General features: G+C 42.2%; 1 protein-coding gene across 1 annotated transcript in view; it reads right to left on the bottom strand.

Moving 5' to 3' along the window:
* The window catches only part of MRPS35 (mitochondrial ribosomal protein S35), a 303,716-nt gene that overhangs the window by 205,805 nt on the left and 81,162 nt on the right, over positions 1-16,749 (bottom strand). The window contains exons 3-4 of the mRNA XM_078673752.1: positions 5,061-5,228; positions 1,594-1,654 (exon numbers count right to left, since the gene is read on the bottom strand). Coding sequence (XP_078529878.1) covers positions 1,594-1,654; positions 5,061-5,228 — 229 coding nt within the window. The remainder of the gene's footprint in view (positions 1-1,593; positions 1,655-5,060; positions 5,229-16,749) is intronic.

The raw sequence follows: 16,749 nt of genomic DNA, 5'->3' as shown, positions 1-16,749 counted from the left end.
AACTATTTTCAACTCTTTATTGCTTTTCAGTTAGGTTTGCGCTATACAAGTACCACAATATACATACATTTTGCTAGAATGCCAAATCTATTGAAAAAAAACTTTTGACAAAAATAAGTTACATTTCCCTACTAAATAAAAATTATTGAAGGAGTGTGCTCATTACACCACCTTGGATTGAGACGTACAGTTGTCAAATATGTCAATATGAGCTACTCAATAAATGTGGCAGAGTGTGCCTTCCCAACGATGGAATGAGAGCTAGTTTGTCAGCAGCATATAAGCAGCTTAGCTGGTTGGGTTTACAGTGTGCTACAATTTCTAAAGGTTTAATTCCCCAGGCATCATCGTGTTTAAGTCACCAGAGGGTGGGATATGCAGAAAGTAATCCTTGTGTTTGTCTACCAGCTCATATAGTTTAATATGAGCTATGTAAATTTCATAATCACCATATAAATTGCAAGCATTTTTCCATCTGTTGAAAGAAGGAATAGTTAAGATGTATTTTAACACTAGGCACAACATACAGATAAACGCAGGGACATTGGAATTATGCGTCAGAGGACAATCAAATTATAAAGCACAGTCGATTAACTTATATGGCAAGAAAAGGCAAAGTGCAGCATAATATGGAACATTTTGTGATAGTAGTAATTTTTACACAACACTGTCTGGGCAAAGGCTTCCCCACAGTACACCAGTTGAACAGCAAAATACAGCAATAAGCAGAAAGGTTGCCAGCCAACCTTTGTGAAGGGAACTTTCACTTCGTTTTTTATTAATTTTTGACTAGTTTGAGCTAGAAACAATTCTTTTGTTGTTAGAATCTACAAGTTACCCAGCACATGGTGGATTATGTGGCATAAGCAGAAAACACCACTGCTGCAAAATTGCACAATTTCAGTGGTCCTGCATATATGTCAGATATGCATGCATTGCAAAAACATCATGAACCATAAGAGACTTTGGCAAATTTGTGACTAAATTATCTGGTTATCTTACCAGGAGAATAACATGTACAGTAATAGCTCAGAACCCAAAATAAGTAGAAATTCACATGGCTGTGCCCTGAAGTAATGCACACAGACAAATATATGGTGTTTCGATGAGGCAGACAACCCTCAGAAAAAATCTTAGCATGGAAAGGTTAAACAGTCAGCAAACCCCTCCAAACAATTTTTCCAAATCGCACTTTTGGTCAGCTCGTGTCCACCAAAGGAGTTCTCAGCCTGAATTCAGGCGATTACAGCCTCAAGGTGCCTATCTACTCCATTGAACAAGGACAGATGGCAAACAGAGCAAAGTGCTGAAAGTAGATAAGAGGTCAAGAAATCATGAAGGAGGAACTGATAATGCAACATGAACAGTAGAGTAGCAGCTGCTTTTGGCATAAGTTTAAAACTCCAGGACTGCTATGCGAGACAAAGGTATCTACTGTTTACAATATCATGTCCAAAGCTAAAGAGTGACACATACAGAAAATATATACAGTGTGAACTATAGAAGTCACTCACTCAAACACAATGCACCACATAATTCTCACCCCAAAGCTGAGCTCCACTTTTTAACAAACAGCATATCACCTATACTCACCTTTCAGCGCTGCGCAGTGCTTTTTAATTGCAACAGGTGTCAAATGCAAAAAATTTGGGATCTGAAAATAAAAAGGATATAAAGATTATTATTACTGTATCATTAAATTGTTATACAAGACTACAAAATTAACGTGGTCCTCATTAGGGCAGCCAAGAAGGTTCAAACTGAACTGCCAGCCCATGAATGATGACTGACATTACTGCAGCACTCTCTACCAGTCATAAATGAGTTCCCTAAATGTTTTAAGGAAGGATCTACAACTGCACTGTGCTACTGGCACATACTTGTGTGGATTTGTCTACCAGAAACTCAAAGTGTGGAAAGATCCGTCTTTATAACATTTTCTATTGCCTACCAAATTTGAGGTCTTCTCATCCACTTGTTTAGCTGTGCGACAAAAAAAACACAAAGACTTCGCTCGACCTTTCCTTTCACCTGCTGCCCCTCACAAGAACAGTTTCCCAGTGTCGTGAAAAGAAGCTTAAACTGGATTATTGTTTACCTTTGCAAGCTTCACACTATATGAAGCTTGAGTTCAAGAAGAAAATAAACTACCAGAAGTTGTGAGTTGCTAGATTTTGCAACTTCACATTCACTATAGAAAAAAAGCAAAGAAGTAACACATTTTAATGCAGTGAGCAGCCAAACACATTAAGATACTTGCAGAAAAAAATAAAGGTTGTCCTAGACTGTCATTTTCTGAATATAAGTGGGTAACTTACTTATTAAAAGGGACTCTAAATTGACTTCAGCAGTAGTGGTGAGTGTACACTTATAGCCTTCCTCTAAAGGCAGTAAGTGTCACATCAGACAATAGTTACGATCAAATTGACGGACTGAAATATACTGCATTTGGAAATAAAACTCATAACATAAAAGTAGTGATAATAACCCACAAGCCATTAACCACATTTGTCCACTCCCCTGCCGTAAGGTCAAGGACAGCAAACACGATCCCAATCTAAAATCTTTTTCAATACTGCAACCTCGTCCACCTAAAATCTTGGCATGAAAATACGGCCCTCTAATGTAGCTTTATGAGGTGGTGTGTGCTTACACATTATTTTGCACTGTTGCCCTCATTCATTGGTGGGCAACATTTGCCCATGGCTTCTTTCTGGATGCTAATTGTTTCGAAGCATAAAACAACATTAACAGTGCACTCCTCAAGGTACTTATGTTTTACATGGGATACAAATGTGCTATTTGTTTCTATGCTCATATATTTTTTAGAGCATGCTCTAGTGCTAAGGCCTACTTCTTTTCACATTTATATTCCACATGAGAGTTTGAGAAGTCCATGTGAAGTGATAGATTTTACAGAGATAGTTCTCCCAGCTGTTTGACAAAATAATACAAATAAGACAACTTGAGCTCTCAGTGGCAAAATGGAGTGTGATTGGTTGTTTCTCCAAAAACACTGGCTGATAAACTACTGGACTCACAGGCTGGCAAAAAAGTCCACCCTTGCCAAACAGGCATGCTAAATTTTACTATGCATCTCTCAATGGCAAACATTTACATAATAATTCTCAGTATGAAAGGGAATTCACAAAAACACCAGGCTATCTCCTTACACACTATATATATGGTCCATATTCTCTACTGCTACTATAAGTGAGATATTAGTTACTATTATTTTGTGGGTATTTTGTAATAGTTTCACTGGTTTAGCGTCTAACTTAAGTCATTAATATTCCTAGTCCTGATGTCTTGAGTGTGAGATTAGCTGTACAACACATCAATGAGATCAGGGCCACAAGAAAGCTATCCACTCCAAAATTTTAGACTACACAGAAAGGCTCAGCAGCAATAAGGAGGTGGAGATGCGTCCATTTTTTTATCAACTGCACCCCTAAATCAAATAGAATGATCCTAAGTTTCAAAAGTCTGCTCATTGTCTTCTCTATAATAGCTACTGTGCGATACCCATCACTTAAACAAAGCTTGTATTTATCCACTACTTCCTAACATTCTCAATGGCCTTGGTCTGTAACACCTTGCAAACAGAACTGAAAACATCTCCCCAGGCCGACATTGGTTCAGAGCTTTGTTGGCGACCTATGGCTAAGCCTGATATTCTTCCTCTTGTTCATTCCTCTTTTATCTCTCCTACATCTATAGCCTAGCCAACTCTATCTCATCGACTCCTCTTATTACTAAATGTATCCCTAATTCCAAAAGCCTTAACCGGTCTACCGTAGTAAAGCAGAGAAATACCACTGATGTTAAGGCACCACATGATGTGAAAGGTGGCCCAAATTGTAAATAAATGTAATATCTGAAATATACACTTTTAGAAAATATGTTTGAAACAATCTAATCTGAACAAAACACTTTTTTCACTGGCAGGCAATGTGTCATATCCTTCCTGAGAACTGCAATAGTCTCCAAAGAATGCATTTTAAAATGGGAAAGCCTCACTAGCCCCCGAGTTCTTATCCTTGAATATTGCTTATCAGGCTCTAGCATCACCATCCCTTGTGCAAAGGGTGTGGGGGGATTTCCTAATCATAAACCTCCGTTTTCTTCTCTCGTACCAGACTTTGTTGTTCCGGTTAGAGTTTTCTCCTGTCCTGTTTTAATGGCCTTTCCCCCCTTCTATCCTCTACTTCATGCACTCTGTTACCTACATCTGGCAAGACCAATGTTTTTAACTGAATTAGGAAAAAATTAAAATGTGAGTTGGCGACTGACTTATCATTTTTAGATGATTATCTCTCTTAACCTCTTTATTTTGAGGTATGGAGGGCTGCCCACTCGATTCCAAACATACTTTCTGCACCTCACGGTGATTTTCACCCGATTAGGCCTTCAGCATGAATGGAAGCAGACAGCAGACAGGCTATTGTGACCCTTTTTTTAAGTCAAGAAAACTCTATCCTTCTTAGTTTCGTTACAGTTCTAATTAATGTTTTATGACTCTTTAGTGTTTTTCCCCCACACTACACTCAGGATCAGATAACGGATATTTTCCATGTCGGTTAAAAATTGGCAGATTTCTGTGAAAAACATATGTATTCAACTTGACCTTTGACCTAGCTGGGGACCTGACAATTGTAGCTGGTCAGAGCGAGTTTCTCCAACTTTGTTCCGACACCTTCCATTTGTAAGTGAGTAATTGCAAAGAGCTTGTGAAGTACTGGAGGCCAATGTCCTCATCTATTTTCAAATTTCAGCGCCATAATTCTGCTGTAGATGAATATGGCTGAAGGTTTTTGAAAACTAATGGCAAAGGCAACGAATGAAGTCACACAGGCTCACATAAACTTCCATGTATATGCTTTAATTGCCAGAGAGGTCAAAATCATACTGAAATGAAAACAATGACAATCAGTGCATGAAAAAGGCCCTATGTTTTAAGCATATCATCTTAAATTACCTGTTACATGATGCATGCTCCCATCACACTACTATAATTCTGATTTCACAAAGTGGTATACATTTCCTCTCCCCCCACATACCTTCATCAGCTCCAAGTTGCCAAACTTGGCAGGGGGCACACCTCTCTTCACAGGATAACCCATTCGCACAGGAAGTGGCACGGCAGCTGGTTTAAACACCGATGCTGTCGGATAAACACTAGTCCAGTCCTGGTCCGTAGGCATCTTTTCTGACCTAGGAGAACCAGCCTAAAAACATTGGACATAACTTTATTTCTATATTCAAGCACATACGGAAGTTAAAACAAGAAAAATACAAATTGGGTTTATTCTGTCATAAATAAAGACAAACTGTCATCAGTTACCAGCACAGATTTTCAATAAATAGACAGAGCAGTCTAACCAACAACAAGCATTGGGAAGGCAAATAGGTCTCACCTTGCGAGAACTAATGGTTTATTTTATTTTAGCTATATTGTATAGCACTGTTGTCCAGTATCAATAAAGGTTTATTTTAAATTGCTATGAAACAGCCATTATACTTTTGTTATTTATTAATGTGTGAGAGATGGTATGAGCTTTGAATTAAAATGTGGAAGGGAAGCAGCAACAAGAACAACGGCTGTCTTAAAAAAGTATTATGATACAGTAAGCACTGCATTTTGTTATGGGGGTTAGGACAGCATAATAGAGAAAGGGATGAGTAGTGGTAGGTTATAAGTACAGTGTATATTGGGTAGTGTGATAGAAAATATATATAATGTTTTGTGGAAAGGACGGTTTAATTTTAATTTATGAAAAAAAATGTAAATTGATGGAAAGGATTGCTATTATGGTGCAAATTAATTAAGATGAACATTTTAAAAAGATGAATGAAATTTCCCCCACAACACTGAAAGTGAATTGAGGTGAGAAGCACATTTTCTTATCTCAAAGGAAAAGAAATGGGCAGAGTGTGTGAATAACAGGCAAGCGGTTCCCCAAATTTGATAACACACGTGCTTGAGCTAAGAGGGAATGCTATTTGTTTTTAAAAGCACAGGAAAAGTGTGTTCTTGGCACAGTAAACATAAAAAAAACTTAGGTAGTGGGTGAGGAGCAACAAGTAAACAACAGAGGGTCCCTAAATCTCAATGGGGAGGAAGAGAGAAGGGAAATAAACGCAAGCAAAACACAAGAACTTCCTCCTATATCAATGGGATTATGGTGGTTATTCCAACTTATGTTTTTAGTTGTCCGCAGACTTAAGAACATCAAAACATATTATTTATTCATATTTTATTGATATCAAAAATAGCAAAAAATCACACACAATGACATTTAAAATGATTATTTTCTTTTCTCAAACATTGATTAACAAACAGTAGGTAAAGGTCCATGATTAAGAGACAGAATTTGATAAGGAACTCTACATATGACAAAAACAAACAATCTGAAGACACCAATAACTCAAGCATAAGAGCAATACCTAATACAATGGTACAATACAGTAACATTGAAAAAAAGACTAAACAAAATTATCAAAAAAAGCCAACGCGCGTTTCGGAACACAATAATATGTTTTGATGTTCTAAGTCTGCGGGACAACTAAAAACATAATTTGGATGAACCACCAATAATGTCATTGATATAGGAGGAAGATTTTGTATTTTGCTAGTGGGTGATGAGCAGTCATAACTACTGTTTACACCCGTCTACCTTAAAAAATTAAAGACAGCATTGTTTAAGGTGAAATAAAGGTTAATTTTAAGCTGAATGTAAATGTTACCCTCTTGGTCCCTTTTTGGACACCCATAAGCTAAAATAAGTGAAGGGTAACATTTTCCTGTGTACCTTTCAGACATCCTGTGATTTTGCAGTCACAACTATTGTTTAAAGTTGTCTAACAAAGACCTGAAAGGCAGCATTGTTCGAGGGGAATACAACTTAGGTTGTGGTTGAGGTGCAGTCACAAATATTGTCTAACATATATGAAAGGCAGCATTGTCCGAAGTGGAATAAAGATAAATGTACAGCTAAATGTAAAAATTGCCCTCTTGGTCGCTTTTTGGACACCCCTAAGGTGAAATATGTGAAGGGTAACATTTTCCCATGTACTTTGCACACATTCTGTGTTTTGCAGTAACAATTATTGATAACAAATAATTGAAAGGCAGCATTGTTCGAGGTGTAATAAAGGAAAATAAACAAGCACGCTCATGCAAGGTCCATTTAGCTTGAGATCCGAAAATGTGCTTCCCGTACTGATCTCACTTGCAATGTTAATGGAGGGCAAAGGGGGCTGGATTAATCTTGTTTTACATATCCACATTACCTAATTTATACCACAATCAAAAGACGCTGTGGCGGAGATGGGACTTGAATGGGGTTTTCCCGCTTTGAAGGCCAAAACTCCGCACATTTCGAAACCCATAAAAATGCAGGTCTCCTTATCTGCAAAGCAGTGGCCTTTGAAGCAGGAGGACCCGTAAAAATCCAACTTCAGCATTGGAAGCACATGTTCACATCTCAAATGGGAATGCGTGTGTATAACAGGCAAGCAGTTCCCCCAATGTGATAAGGCGTACTTGAAATAAGAATAAACAAACACTCCCTTGCAAGGTTATCGCACTCTCACGTTAAACACACATACTCAGCCAAATGAAAAATGTTTTTTTTTAAAACACAGAAAGGATTAGGCCAAGATGCAGTTGCAAACTTTGGTGAAAGCTGAATAAACAAGAGGAGACAGGCAACGGGAGGGTGTAGGTGACAGAGCCAGCTACAAAAGATGCATTCTGCAGAGTGGCTCAAGATTATTATATTTTTTAAAGCTCCAATAGTGTGAGCAGTATAAGGAGACAAGTACTTGGGCCACAGGGTGGGGTCACATGTAAGAAGAGGGAAGTTCTAAATGCATGGCTGACCAGTACGAAGAAGGCAATATAGAGTGGCTTTGAAGCCCACCAATTGTAAGTAAAGGGAGGGCTTCAAGCCCGCTATCAGTGAACAAAATGTCTAAAAGAGACAGTGCTTGCATTGTCAATGCCAGACCTAAACAAGCATTTGCAATGCAATAGGTCTCGCATTATTAAAGTTTGAGCTATTGCCCTTGTAAATGCATCGGTGCATAAACAAGCACTTTGTACTTATAGTCCATGCTCATGAGAAGCAAGTCTGGCAGTCTCTTTGACTGCCAGCCTTGCTCGTTGTAAGCAAGGACTATACATTCAAAGTGCTTGTTGATGCACCGATTGCAGGTTTTAAAAACAAATGAATAAAAGGCATTGTCATTTACAATGCCAATAGCTCAAACTTTAATAATGCGAGATCTATTGCATTTGTTTCCTTTCATTGGTGGCCGCTGCTCTTGGCAGAAACTGACTGTGTCTGTGCTGAGATGCACATGTCTCTTGTGGTAGAAAGATGGCCCACATACACCAGCGCACTGCTGTCTCATGGCACCAGGCCTCGGGGTTTAAGGCAGAGTCCCCTTGGGGTTAAGTGGTGGGTCCAGCTGATCGCACCAGGCCTCGGGGTTTAAGGCAGAGCACCCCTGGGGTCAACAGGGGTTAAGAGAGGTGCCCAGATGGGCAGCAGTGGCCACCACGCTACATAAACAGCTCCCCGTAACTAGGCGCTGTAAAACAGTTCAAAACAGCTCATTAAAGTAGCTGTAAGTGGAAACATATAACTCCTGCGAGAGCAGGAACAAAAGACACAAGACCCCAAAAGTACACTAGACACAGTAAAGAAAAGAGACAAATGCATCTCCCGTTTCACACCGTAGGTAAAGCCGAAACACACATCCTATAAGTACACCTTTTTGCTAACCCGCATCATTCATGCTTAGCACCATAGCATTAGTCCTGGGCTTCTTTTAATAAAAAAGTGAATTTCGGGGGTTGTAGTGTTCCTTTGTTTACCTGAAAACGTGCCTTTGATAACGATTATTCATGAAGGGGAGTGCTGAACTGGAAACATATTGATAATAGATGCTTATTTTAATATAGTCATTCATACCGCACTTCTGCAAATTCTAGGTGCTGCAGGTAGCAATTTACTGACCCCAGAAGGATTGAAGGCTGTTGGTGGCCTTGGCAGGATTCACCCTTCCGACGTGCAGATCACTGCATGTTACAGCAGCGAGCGAGCCTCTTAATGTGACATCCTCACTGGCCACACAATGGCTGACGTAGATAAAGCCGTCTTCCAAACTTCTGTACCTCACACCTTAACCACAATGATAATAAATTCAGGACGTGAAAGTACATCTTTCAGTGAGCGCTCACCACTGACAAACGCGAGATCAGAAGGTCACAAGATCAAAACGTAGGACAGACTCCGGCTCTCATCCTTCCGAGGTTGGTAAGTCCAGTACCACAAACTACTAATAGTAACACTTGCTATTTACAGCACTTTGCAAAGGTAGAACCATGGCACAAAGCGACACAGGAAAACAAGTTATCATAAAGAAAAAGTAAAGGATGGATGGACACGCACAGGTTGTGACCTTTCCAAAGAGGGCAACGACTGAATGGGCATGAAGAAGACTGAAGCATTCCACCAGCCACAACACGCCATTTCTCCACGCCATTCCTGCCATATGCTTTCAATTATCGCGCCCGTGTCTGGGCACGATAATTGAAAGCATATGCCAGGAAATGCGCGTAATAGACATCAATAGGCCAGGTGCGGAGCTATGCGCCCACCTCTGGCCTATTGGTGTCTATTTTACAAAACAGCAAGCAGTGAAAGGCCCAATAGCAGGCCGCAAATGGAAAAATCGCACGTGTGTGGAATTTCCAGGTCCATTTTTAAACCCCCTACAAAAGGCCTCTCGCATTGCGAGCCCTAAAAAGGAACACAAATTGTAAGGAAGTACCATACGAAACAATAAGTCCGGATTTAGCTCTGCAAGAATCTCATAAAAGGAGAATCCTAGGATTCTTTTAATTACATCCCCACTGCATCCTCATTTTTCTTTTATTTAAAAATAAAAAGAAGAAATTCAAGGTCTTAGGTAGATGATATTAGGTAGTAAGTGGTGATAAAAAGTGCTCTCAGCTATTCAGAGTTGTTGCTAATAAAGGACAGTTTGCATGCAACTTGTATGCTTTGATTGGAGTCTGGGGAGATCATCAGTGGCCAAACACCAACCTCCTTCTTATGCTTAATAATAATGTTCGGCTGAGCAAACACTGTCACAGTACTTGCATTCCAAATGTTCATAAAATAATTCTCTTTGCTGTACAATGTGTATTATATTTAACTAATACACATGAGTACATTTGGTTTCAGTTTAAAATGTTTTAATTGTTAAAAGGCATGTAACTAACTGTAATGTAATTAGTCTTTGAAACCTCCACAGGCCAAAATGTTGATTTTGCCCTTTGCTGGGGCATCTGTGCGCTATAAAAATACAAATAACATAACATAACATAACATAACATTTGGAAATTACACTGCCACTTATTTTTAGGTCTTAAATGACATCTTGAGTTTAGTAACATTATACATATCGGCCTCAGAATCAGCCCTCTTGAACGCGTGTTTGGCGCTCTTAAAAATTCTGTGTGGTGGTGCATCTTTCCTCAGCAGGCCTCTACACCCGATGAAAGAAAAATAGGACCGCACTTTAGAGACAAAAGATTTCTGTTTATTCCAAAACACAGAGTCAGCTCAACAAAACGCGCCCGATGCGTTCCGGTTTTCCCTTTCCATCCACTTTTCAATTGCGATAGTGAAACACGTGAAATAAGCTCTCTTGCTCATTATTCCAGACAAGAAAGTAAACTACTAAGTCATTATTAAAATCACTACAAATTAAATAATCATTTGATTCATAATTTGTGAACTAAACGAAAATTGTGCAAATATAAAATACTTATGGAGTGCTTAATTGTGCTGTACAGTGAAATTAAGGCATGCAGTGTTTGTATAGTTCATTATTATGTCCCCAGTGTCCATTTTTAGATTTTGATATGCTCAAAAGTAATGTCTGCCCTGACAATACAGCCGCTCATTTCAATAATGGTAAGTCACACTTCACACAGTCCCTTAGTCGATCCGCTATGTCAGATATGATTTTGATCAGGTTACCTTCAGACCCCTTGGTACGTAATCGCTTTGTGGTTGGTGTGTCATCTCCAGATTTATGTTCTCATTTCATTGCTCTCATGATTTCACTCGCTACATTTTGGCCCTTGTGAGGTGCATTATAGTATATGTAGGAATTGCAACAGCATGTCTTACATTGCTTAACAATTTGTTGCGAATGCCACGGCGCCCGACACTGCTACGATGCCAGAACCCTCCACGCACTCAACACCGGACGATCACACACCTGCTTCCTGGCCGCCCCGAGGCGCACCCACGGAGCTTTCACCTGCCAGAACTGCAGCTTCACAAGCATCTGCCCCACCATGCTGGCGACCAGAAAAGAGCCCATCCACCTCAGATGCATCCTTCTCAACACCCGCTTTGCCCACAAACATGCAGTTGAACTCTTGGACCTACTCGACTCAACCTCCCCAGACGTCGCCTTCCTGACGGAGACCTGGCTGAACCCCGCCTCGACACCAGACATAGCCATAGCCATCCCGGAAGGCTACAAGATCACCCGCAGGGATCGCACCAACAGAGGAGGGGGAGGAATCGCCTTCGTCCACAGGAACACTCTCAGAGTCTCGACCAACACCAACGACACCCTCAACCTCAGACAGTAGATCAACGACTGCGCCAACACCCTCGCCCCCGATCAAGAAACCCTCCAACAGTCACACCAACAAGAAAGCCAGCTGGTTCACTGAAGACCTCCAGGCCTCCAAGCAAACCTGGCGAAAGCTGGAGAAGATCTGGCTCTGTGAACTAACACCGGACAGCCACGCAGCCCACAAGAACGCCACCCGCAGACACAATCACCTCATCAGATCTGCCAAAAGGGCCTCCTTCAAAGACCGCTTAGACAAAGCGCGCAACAGCAAAGAGTTCTTCAACATCGTGAAGGAACTCTCCAACACCAATGACGTCCCACCCTTGCAAGACCTGTTCGACTCGCTGGCCACCTTCTTGCACCGCAAGATGGCAGACATCCACGACAGCTTCAATACCACGACCGCCCGACAACCACTGAGACCACCATCCACCTGCTCTCCTGGACCAACATCAACGACAACACCATCAAGATCATGAACACAATCCACTCAGGATCTCCGTCAGACCCATGCCCACACCACATCTTCAACAAAGCCAGCACATCCACCGCACCCCATCTCCGGAAAGTCATCAACACCTCCTTCGAGACAGCAACCTTCCAGGAGAGCTGGAAGCACGCCGAGATCAACGCATTACTCAAGAAACCCAAGGCGGACCCCAAGGACCTCCGGCCCATCTCCCTGCTCCCATTCCCGGCAAAGGTCATCGAGAAGACCGTCAACGAACAACTGACTCGCCACCTCGAGGAGAACAACATTCTGGACCCTTCCCAGTCCGGATTCCACAGCAACCACAGCACTGAGACTGCCCTCATCGCCGCCACCGATTACATCAAGTCCCTGCTGGACAACGGAGAAACAGCAGCCCTCATCCTCCTGGACCTGTCAGCTGCCTTCGACACGGTCAGCCACCACACACTACGAACCCGCCTCCACAACGCCGGGATCCAAGAGAAGGCCCTGGACTGGACCACCACCTTCCTCTCCGGCAGAACACAGAGAGTCCGCCTTCCCCCCTTCTGCTCCAAAGCCACCAAGATCATCTGCGGCGTACCCCAGGGCTCATCCCTCAGCCCAACTCTGTTTAACATCTACATGGCACCGCTCACCGACGTCGCCTGCCGGCATGACCTCAACATCATCTCCTACTCCGATGACACCAAGCTGGTCCTCTCCCTCACCAAGGACCCCCACACCACCAAAACCAACCTTCACAAAGGTAGTCGTTGAATGGGTGAGGAACAGCCGACTGAAGCTGAACTCGGACAAGACGGAGGTCCTCATCCTCGGATCCACCCCTTCGGCCTGGGACGACTCCTGGTGGCCAACTGCACTGGGAACCGTTCCAACACCCACCGACCATGGACGCAACCTCAACTCCACCCTCTCCATGACTAAATAAGTCAACGCCGTCTCCCCCTCCTGCTTCAACACCCTACGCTTGCTCCGCAGGATCTACAAGTGGATCCCCACCGAAACAAGAATGGTCACCCAGGCCCTCATCAGCAGCAGGTTGGCCTACGGAAACGCGCTCTACGCAGGAGCCTCGGCCAAACTCCTGCGACGGCTCCAAAGCATCCAGAACACCTCTGCACGCCTGATCCTCGACATCCCTCGCCACAGCCACATCACACCCCACCTGAGAGACCTGCACTGGCTCCCGGTCAACAAGAGGATAACCTTCAAGCTCCTCACCCACAAGGCACTCCACAACACCGGACCAACGTTACCTCAACAGACGACTCAACTTCTACACCCCCACTCGCCAGCTCCGCTCCGCCGACCTTGCCCTCGCCACAGTCCCCCGCTTCCGAAGAGCGACCTCTGGTGGCAGATCATTCTCCCACCTCGCCGCCAAGACCTGGAACACCCTCCCTATCCACCTACGGCAGACCCAAGACCTGCTGACCTTGCTTTTCGAGCAGTATCAGCATTCCCCACCCCAGCGCCTTGAGACGCTCACGGGTGAGTAGTGCCCTTTACAAATGATATGATTGATTGATTGATTGCATTTGTCCTCATGATTCAGCTCAACGCATGCAAGCAGTGTTGTAGTAGAGATTATCATTTTGATCATTTTCTTGCGATCTCATTAAATCTTGATTTCTGGACGACAAATGAGAAGTGGTGAACCTTGATTACATCTGGAGAGCTTGCCCAGAGCTTGGTGTTACAAGTTTCCCCATTTCTTGCATTCAATCAAGTCAACTACCAACCCCCTCGTGGGTGATCGCTTTGTGGTTTGTGAATCATTCCCAGATTAGTATTCTCATTTTAGGTTTCTATTTTAAGTGCAACGTGTAGGGCAGTACAAGTGTCCCCATTTATTCCATCTGATTACGTCAACTTCGAAACCCTTGGTAGGCAATCACTTTGCAGTTAGTGAATCATTTCCAGATCTATGTTTTCATTTCAAGTTTATATTTATGGTACATAGTGATGGGTACATTGGGTGACTATAGGTGAACATGTTACACTTCATCATGTTCTTTCTCTGTCGCCACCCTTCTCCATTTTCATTTGATAGTTGGCAAAGTATTTCAATTGTTCCCAGTCACTGCTGTGCTCTTGTTCCAAGTGAATCCTGGTTTCTTAATCCATGTATTTATGTTGTTGCTGTAGTGGCTGTTCACAAGTTTGTCTCTCAAACTGCGCGCTCTTCTGAATGTCATCTCTGGATGATCGCCTATGAAACTGCTGGTTGTGGGTTCCAATTTTAACACTGCTCAATGCTTTTTCATGACTTTGCTAACTGAATGTGATTCTTGCAAAAGTGTGGTTATAAATCGGATGGCCTTTGTGTCCAGTTGACTCTTTTTTTTGTTTGTAATAATGTTGACCTGTTTTTTCTCTCACTTTATCCAGTCCGGTCTTGATAATTTTACCTGGGCATTTTCTTGCTTTAAAACCGAGTTTCTGTTGTTAGGCTGCTTTTATCCAGTTCACTTTGTTCAGAACAATTTCTCTTAATTCTCATGAACTCTCTGCAGGGAATTAGACACTGCGATCTTTCTATTTAACGTAGTATGACCCAGACCATCATGAATGGAGATTTCAGAGTGTAAAAATGTATTTCCAGTGTTGCTGATTTCATAGGTGAACTTCAGATTCGATTCATTGAGGTTTAACATGTAGAAATTAGTTGCAAACTCTTTCTCTGTGCCGTCCCAAATCAGGAATAAATCGGCAATCATTCGCAACCATGTTATCATGGTTGCTCACATGAATTACTTTACTCACATGAATGTCATTTTCTGAAGCCTAAGCAATTTTTTGCTCCCACTAGCCCATGGTAAAAATGGCAAATTTGGTGAAAAGGAAAACCCCATTGTTGGTCCCCTGATTTGATGATACCGTTGTTTGTTAAAGAGAAATATGTTGTTTTCAAGACACATCTGTATCATTTTGAGTAACATGGTGTGTTGGAAGCACTGGATGTTGCTTTTTATTATGAAAAGCTCACAGGCTTTTATTGCTATGTCATGTTCGATGCTCGTATACAATGAGACAATGTCCATAGTGATGAGTTTGTATGAGTCGTGCCCGGGGTATCCTTAAGATGTTGTAAGAGATCTCCGGTATCACGTAAGTAAGAACTGAGATCTTTGACTAGTGGTGCCAAAAATTGATCCACATAATAGGACACTATTTCGAGCAGTGATCCTTTGACGAAAATTAAAGACCTTTCCGGCGGGTTCCTCTGATCCTTATGTATTTTAGGAAAAAGTATATAGTTGGGATGAAGCAGTGATCAAGAGTCATTTATTTTGCTTCATCTAAATCAATTGGATTCAATTCTCCCCATTGTTCTAGTTGGTGTTGCAACTGGTCCTCATGCGTTTTAATTGGATTGGAGGCTAGTTTTGTGTAACGTGTTTCATCTGAAAGTTGGTGATGAACTTCTTTGCCAATCACTGAACATTGATGTTTCCCCCTTTATCAGTGGGTTTGATTTCAATCCTCATCTTTTTGTAACTCTGTAAGTGCCTCACTCTCTATTTTAGTTAGACTATCTTTGTACATCTTTCTTTGCATTTTATAAAGAGCATGACTGACCATTTCACAATATTAATTCACTTTGTTCCTAGGTGGAAGGATGGGCTAGAACACAGACTTGGGTTTTTTTAACCATTCAATCCTGCTTACAGTGGTGCTATCACATCCTCTTCTCTTGGAGTGTCCTCATTATTAGTTGCCCCACTCAAATTAAACGAGAGTGGTAAGAGTTTCTATATCATTTACTATTGAATCAATACTTGGTTGTTGTTAAATCTGTATGTTGATTTTTCAGTTTTTAGCTTCAGCGAAACTTTTAACATGTTTAATTTTTGTTGTATGTTTGTATTATTATTTATTATTATTAGGGACATTTGTAAAGCGCTGCGTTACGCACACCGGCGTGTCCACGCGCTAAAAAAAGTGGGAGAGGCAACGGGCAGGGAACACAAAAACTGAGCAGACAATTATTTGGTATAAAGGAATGTTTTTAGTTTCGCTCGGAACCTCGTTTCCTCCGGTTCCAGGCGCAGGTCCGCTGGTAGCTTATTCCAATTATTTGCCGCTAGGCATCTAAAGGACCTACCACCCATGCGGGCTCTCTTAACTCTGGGGATCCTCAGAAGACCGCCCCCTGCGGATCTGAGTGCACGTGCAGGTTGATACACTTCAATCAGTTTATTCAGCGGGTCGGGTGCCCTGCCATTCAAAATTCGGTGACAGGTGCAGAGGGCTTTGTATTCCACTCTTCTCCTCACAGGGAGCCAGTGTAACTTCTGGAGGGCCGCCTTAGAAGGCGCCCTTCTGGGCAGCCTGAGAATCAGACGGGCTGCCGCATTCTGCAGCACTTGCAGGCGTGCCATGCTTTTCTCTGGAGCCCCCAGGTACAGCAGGTTCCCGTAGTCCGACCTAGCTGTCACCAGAGCATGAACCAGGGTTTGACGGGCACCAATCGGGAGTAAGTCCAGGACCTTTCTCAGTTTCTTCAAAATCCCGAAACACACTCCAACCACCCGGTTGATCTGGGGGCCGAAAGTAAGGCCCACATCAAACCAAACCCCCAAGTTTCGTGCTTCTTG

This window comes from Lissotriton helveticus, chromosome 1_1, assembly GCF_964261635.1.
Source record: "Lissotriton helveticus chromosome 1_1, aLisHel1.1, whole genome shotgun sequence".
Taxonomy (NCBI): domain Eukaryota; kingdom Metazoa; phylum Chordata; class Amphibia; order Caudata; family Salamandridae; genus Lissotriton; species Lissotriton helveticus.
The sequence above is the reverse complement of the archived record's forward strand: the minus strand, read 5'-3'. Positions and strand labels throughout refer to the sequence as shown.